General features: G+C 26.7%; 1 protein-coding gene across 1 annotated transcript; it reads left to right on the top strand.

The window, feature by feature from the left end:
- Positions 1–926: 926 nt before the first annotated feature.
- EIN_451980 (serine/threonine protein kinase HT1, putative) lies at positions 927–2,012 on the top strand (the record flags this gene model as incomplete). Its single annotated transcript, XM_004258260.1, has 1 exon — positions 927–2,012. The coding sequence occupies one exon, from the start codon at positions 927–929 to the stop codon at positions 2,010–2,012; it is 1,086 nt and encodes a 361-aa protein (XP_004258308.1).
- Positions 2,013–7,609: the final 5,597 nt, after the last annotated feature.

The following is a 7,609-nucleotide window of genomic DNA, read 5'->3' as shown; positions in this document are numbered from 1 at the left end:
GCGTTCTTCAAAATGGATTAACATGTAAGCGGTGTGATGACTCGTATTACTTTGACAACGACACACAAAGATGTGAGAAGTGTGATGATAATTGTTTAACGTGTTTTGAAACACCAACAAAATGTATAAGTTGTGGTAATGACACTTTTATGTCCGATTATAAATGCGACTCAAACGAAGAGTTAAATCATAAATGTGACCAAATTGCAAGTTTTACAAGCGGTTGTATCGTATGCAAAGATGGGTATTTTAAAACTGGAATGAATTGTTTTGAATGTGCTGAAAAATGCTCAACGTGTAACAATGAAAATAGTTGTCTCACCTGCAACACCAATTATTATAAGACAAACAACGGCGACTGTTTACCTAAAAGCAACATCATTGGATGTGGCGTTGAGGTGACACAAAGTGGGTGTTCAAAGTGTGGCGATGGGTATTTCCAAGTCAACACAAACGAATGTCAGAAGTGCGACTCAAGTTGTTTAACATGCAATTTATACAGTACTAAATGCACTTTATGTGACTCTTCACTTGTTTTGCTGTCAAACGGAAGTTGTGTTGGTCTTTTTAACATAGCAGCATGTAATCAAATTAAAAATTCGAAGTGTGTGAAGTGTTCATTTTGGAACATCCCAAATGACGATGGGACGTTATGTGAGTCGCATGTAGTGTGGTGGGTCATACTTCTTGGTGTTATTTTTGTTATTATTGTTTTTATAATAATAACAATTTTAATTGTGTTTATAACAAAAATAGTGTTTTACAGAAAACACCAAAAAGATATATACAAGACAACAACATTGTTTGAAATGGACAAATCAAATATTCACTTCGTCTCAATTACAAAAGGCATTTGTGTATCTTCTGAATTAGTTGACTTTAATATTGAATCGAGCGAAATACCAGTGAATGAAGAAAGCCAGGCAATGATATGTGTTGGTAATGAACTCAAAAATGTCATCAAAGTCCAGTTCACAATATTAACAAACATTGACAAATTTATTTTTAAAGCCGAACCAGAAGTCGTTTTAATAAAAAGGGGGTATGCTTGCGAATTTTCACTTTGTTTAACACCACTTTGCACCTGTAAAATCAACACAACAATCCAAATTATCTCAAAAAATCTGAAAACCGAAGAAGAAAATTATAACACAATAACAATCAACGCTGTAACTTCTCAATCGACACGACTTGACTATGATGAGTTAATTGAAGAAAATAAACTTGGTGAGGGGTCTTTTGGTATTGTGTACAAAGGAATGTACAGAGAAAATGTTGTTGCAATAAAGAAAATGAAACAAATAAACAATTCAGATGAAAAAAAATCAATTGATGAATTTGAGAAGGAAGTTGCCATGTTAGACAAGTTCAGGTGTGATTATATAGTTCATTTCTATGGTGCTGTATTTATACCAAACAAGATGTGTATGGTCACTGAATTTGCACAATTTGGGAGTTTACAAGACTTAATTAAACATAAAAGAAGTGATGAAATTGAGACCAAGTTGCGAGTTAAAATGTTACTTGATGCTTCTAAAGGTATTTCATATTTGCACGAAAATGGGATATTACACAGAGACATCAAACCAGACAACATTCTTGTGTTATCACTTGATGTGAATGAAAAGGTGAATGCAAAATTGACTGACTTTGGAAGTGCAAGAAACGTCAATTTACTGATGACAAACATGACTTTCACAAAAGGTGTTGGTACCCCAGTTTATATGGCACCTGAAATTCTAAAACAAGAGAAATACACTAAAAGCGCAGACATTTTTTCGTTTGGAGTGACTATGTTTGAGGTGGTTGGGTGGAGTGAGGCATATCAAAAAGATCGCTTTAAATACCCATGGAAAATAGCAGAGTTTGTGATGTCAGGTAAACGACTTGAAAGAAAAGAAAAAATGCCAATACCTTTGTATGATGTTATACAAACGTGTTGGGTACAGTACCCCAAAGAAAGAATTTCAATTGAAAAAGTTATTGAAAACCTGGAAGAATTGAATCATTGATTTATTTTAAAGGGATTCATGAGGATTGTTAATTTTTCTGAGGATGGTAAATATTTTAAACATAATTTCTTTCAATTTAGATTTTTTTGCCTAAGATCAAAAAGGTATATTTTGAAACACGTGATTTTCTTTAAAAATGCTATTTATGGATTTTTTGAAAGATGATTCTTGGTGTTGATTTTTACAAAAAAAAATAATCTACTTCTATTTTCTGATTTACCACAAGACCAACCCTGGTTTAAATGAAAACATTTGACAGACATTTAAATTATCGAAAAAGTCGTTTTTTTTATCAAAATCACAAAACAAATTAATCTAACAATTTTTAATTTTTTTACAAAAATAATTTATTATAAATCAATTCATGATATTTCAAACAATAAAAATTGATAGCAAATAACATATTTATAATGTATACTCTATGCGATGACAATTTATGTATTTGCGCAAATTCAAAACGAGAGGTTTTGGATATCGATAAAACAATGATTGATAAATAAACAAATTTTTAAAATAAAATCATTTTTGTTTTAAACGGTTTTATTTATATTTCAAAACATATATACACAAGAAATATATGTTTATATTATTTTTTATACAATATTAATTCTCAATAAAAATGTGTTCAATTTGTTAATCAATTTTATATATTATTTGGCATTTTTGTTGTGTTTTGACGATTTTTGGTATAATCGATTAACAAAACTCACTTTATAAAAATTCTTTGATAATTTATTTTATAGAATTTTAAATCAATAGTGGCAGTGCTATAAATATCTCTGAGGATGGTAAGTCGTGTAACAAACAGACTTTATCAACACAGACTTAAACATCTAAAAAGTGAAATGACGTGTTCCCATATTCAGAAATAGTAACTTACTCAATATACATTTCAGATAGATGTAAAAGTGTAAACTTTCTATTTCTGTCATCCTCAGAAAATAATTGCCATCCTCAGAACTGTAAATCTGTTTAAAACACAAGTTAATATCAAAATGAAACAATCATATTAAAATATACACAATATGATTAACTTTGTTATTATAATATATTTGAACAATTGCATAAATTACAAAATTATTAATATATTTGTTATTTTAAAATTACATTTTTAGAAAAACAGTGTTTTCGACTTTTTCAATTTTCATTTTGATAAAAAAACAATTATCAATTTAAATGTATATTTCAATTATTATGTTATAAAGACGGATTCGGAAATAATTTCAATAAGTATAAAATCATAATATGAACAAGTTGAATACACAATTTGTTATTTCCCGTCTCAAGTAAGCGAGATATAATTATTGTTTTTGTTTACTGATTATTGTGGCGATTTTTTGATTTTATTTAATTTTTTGGCATTTATGACAAATTATTACCATTATTTAAAATTCGAACTTTGGCTCGAAATATTAAGAGTAAATTATAACTTGAGTTATGAGAGTGGGCCTTATGGGGAACTGAACCTTATGGATTTTATTTTTGTATCCTCAGAAAAATAGTTTTAATAAGGATAGCTTTAATCCTGAGGATACACATTATCCTCAAGAAACCCTTAAATATTTTTTTGAATTAATTGTGTTATTCCAAGTAAAGTATTTACTTTTATTTTTTTCTTCCATACCAATCAGGGCAATCCAAACCGTAACAATTTGTGCACTGCGTGGCATTTTTGTGACGTGGCAAACCAAAAAGACAAAAATAATAATTTTTTTTCTTTCAGATTTACAATTTTTTGCTCGGTGGGAAACAATGAGAAATTGAAAATAATATAACAATTAATTGTTTCAGAGTAAATTATAACGAAAATAAATTTTATAAATGAATACTTGTTGGATAGTCAAGTATGTGACATAGAATGGTGATGACGAGATAGTTCATATTGATGACCACTATAATTTATTTTATCTAACAAAATAATTGAGTGTTACAAGGTTAAAATTTAGTCAATCGATTCCGAGGTATAGAATTGCTATGACAAAATGACCACTCTAATTTATGTTGCCCTAAGTTATTTATTTAACCAGACAGTTGGGTGTTATACAGTTGAATTCTTTATACTAATAAAGACATTGAAAAATATAAACTAATACAAAACATAATTGAATAAAAAAATATATTATAACTAGAAAAATTTGGCATGTTTGGGATCGGATCCACAACTAAACAGGTTATAAGAAGTATTATTTAAATTAAATAATTAACCTTAGTACTTTTTGGAATATAATAAAAAACAATTGACTCCTGTTAAATGTTTTTTAAGTTAATAAAAACTCAACAATTGATAATAGACGGAATAAAGTTTGACAACATAAAATAAATAAGGAGACGAATAAAGACGTAAGAGAGATCTCTAAAATCTCGATCTGAATATTCCCGCGGAGTTGAAATGCTTTCCTACTGGTCCGTTGTCAGCTTCCTCTTTCTCTTCGACATCCCCATCATCTGAAGTTTCTGATGTATCATCACAAACATCATCTGGCTGGCCCACATCGTAAGTTTCAATGTGTGAAGAAACGAATTTAAACATGTCTCGTGGCATGCTATTTCTATAAATAGATTTTCCGTGATCGATTGACCAAAGCTCTTCCACGGGATTAATGACATCATGGTGAGCTCCCATGTAAAGAAGAATTCCTGGGTACCTCAGGATGCTAGTATCAGAAAGTTTGTTACCATTAGTCTAATGTTCTTTGGCTATTTTTTTATTTGAGAACAACAAAATGGTATTTGTTATCTCTTCACAAAAAACAACCCAAAACACTCAAATTCAGTTAAATTACTTCTTTTGGGATCAAACGAGTAAGTCTGATCAGGCGAAGCTTTAACGTGTCGTGAGTTTTTTGGTGCTTCTCCTTTTTTCTTCCATTTAAATGTGCCAACAATTTCGTCTTCTCGCATAAGGTTTATGTTTTTAAATTCGATAAAAATGTTTGCGATAGAAATATATTGTTTCAATTTAACATATTTTATATTACATTGATTTACATATATATAATAAATAATAATATTACTATAAAAAACGATCAATGAATAAATTTTTTAAACATTTTTGTATTAGAGTACCGTGAAAAATCACTGCGGCGTGAAATATTACTGCGAATTGTTATTGGGCAAAAAATAATGTTATTAGGGGTTTTAAAACATTTTGGTTTAATTTTTTTGTTATTTAAGGCTGTTAAAACGAAAAACGACAATTTTGTTCTACAAAATCTTTTGAAGCTAAGTCAACAGATTGTGTTAAGATAAATAAATGGTGTTTTTATATACTTTTTATGAGGGTTTTGTTTTTTCCTTTTTCAATTGAAAAACAAAACTTTTTTAATTTTTTGTTATTACAAAAAGACAAATTCTAAATTATAGTTTCACATATCCAAAAATTATTTTATCAAGTAAAAATGTGTTTTGATATTTTTAAAATGTGAATAGATGTACCAATAATTGATATTGATTTATTCGTTACATCAATTTATGAAATATAATTTTATTGAACAGTACATATCTTTGATAAATTATAAACACCTTTCAACAATAAAGTTTTGCTTAATATCGTATTGTTGATGAAGATTAGAAATGATAAATAAAAAATCGTCTTCATAATTTTAATTAAAGTGAGGCGAGAAACCCACACCTGAAGAAAAACCCACACCCATTTTCTTTTTTCTTCTTTGAAAAGCTGTTGAATGAAAAAAGGTTCAGTCTCAGTTTTTTGTTTTATTAAGAATGTTCTTATAATTAAAATACAATATAAAAACTACATGAAATTAACCTTAAATAATAAATATTAATTATTAGGAAATTAAAAATTGATATCTATTATCCTGATATTTCTAATAAAGTGATAAATAAGCTTTTGAACATATTTTAGGTTTAGTTTTAATATAATTTATTAAATGTTTTGATTAACAAATATGATATAAGGTTCAGTACCTAATACATACTTTAAAATATTAATTATTGATTAGTTTAATATAGTATCTAAACCATAAATTGTTATTACGTTTATTATTATTATTAACCATAAAAATACCAATAAGAAATCAATACTTTATATCCACTTTAAACCCATTTCTAATAGTTAATAAATTGTATTTATCAGCCACTTAAACATAATAAATAACACAAAAAACAAACAAACATTAGTCAAGCGTAATTTGCATTATCTAATTGTTAATTTATATGCACTATGTGTATAAATAAATAAATAAATAAAATTGCCAAACGGTAATGGGGATCAGCAACAACTCAACACAAACATATCTCTGTTGTTTGTGTTGAGTTTGAATATTTGAACTTGTTTATCTTAATTTTTATTTTTCATAAAAGTTTTTTGAGAAAAAATAATGGTGGATATAAAACTTATCTAATTTTTATACAACTTAAGTCATTTTAATAGTTGATATTAATATAATTATAATAATATGTATAGTTTGTTGGTGGTGTTTTTATGAATATTTTTATTAAAACTATTTAATTTAAGTTAAACAATTGTTTAATTTGTAAAAAAAACAAATATTAAAAATATAATAATTTTTTATTATAATTGATAATGATTGTTATGATAAAAAACACATTCTGTAACTTGTTTGTATAATGTTACAGTATGATATAACGCAGTGACACATTATAGTACTGTTGATGTACATTCGTTTGCATATCAAAATTTTTGTTTTTATTTACAACTTAATAAAAAAAGATATGTGTCAAATTTTACATAACTTGACTTTTTTTTAATTGTTTTTGAACTTATTTTAAAAATGGTGATATTACAAACACAACCGAGCTTTAATATAACATCTTCGTGAAAACGTAATTGAATTTGACTCGTGAGTATTATAGATATAGAAGAAAATATTTTGATAAAAAATAAACATTTGTCTAGAAAAAATAAAATCTCTAAATATTTTTACTATACATTACTATATTATAGAATTTGTCTTGTAAAAATTTAAACTATTTTTAGAAATTGGGTTTTGATAAACTATTCCAAGTTAAAAATATAGTTTAAATAATTAAACTATATATCTAGTTTATATAATAGTATATTTGTTTTTTTTTGAATAAACACAAATTTGGAACACTGTTATAACAAACTAAAAGTACGTAAAAATCCGGGCGATTTTTGTTCTTTGATAGTTCATTTTGAATCAAACTCGAATCATTTTTTATTTTTAAATAAAAACACTTAAAAGAAAGAAAAAGAAACTATAATAACCCGACTTTTTTATTTTTTACGTGTTCTGAAAGTAAAAAACACAATAATTTAAATAAAAGAAAAAAAAGAAAATGGGTGCAGGTTTTTCTCCAGGTGTGGGTTTTTCACCTCACTTTAGTAAAGATTTCATAAAAATGTTAATACCAAATATACAAAGAAATGTTAACAAGATTTCGTTATAATAAACATAAAACTTTGAAGAGATGTATATCAAAAGTGATTGGAGTGTAATAAATTATCAACTTTGATGCAATATAGCCTAATACCAACCCTGGTATTGATCATTGCTTGTCAACGAAAATGATTTTTTTCAATTTGTTAAAGTCGTATCATATGTTATTTATATTAATATTTTTTTATACATGGAAAAAAATAAATAATA

This window comes from Entamoeba invadens (assembly GCF_000330505.1).
Source record: "Entamoeba invadens IP1 unplaced genomic scaffold scaff_1105074725223, whole genome shotgun sequence".
In the NCBI taxonomy this organism is placed as follows: domain Eukaryota; phylum Evosea; order Mastigamoebida; family Endamoebidae; genus Entamoeba; species Entamoeba invadens.
The sequence above is the reverse complement of the archived record's forward strand: the minus strand, read 5'-3'. Positions and strand labels throughout refer to the sequence as shown.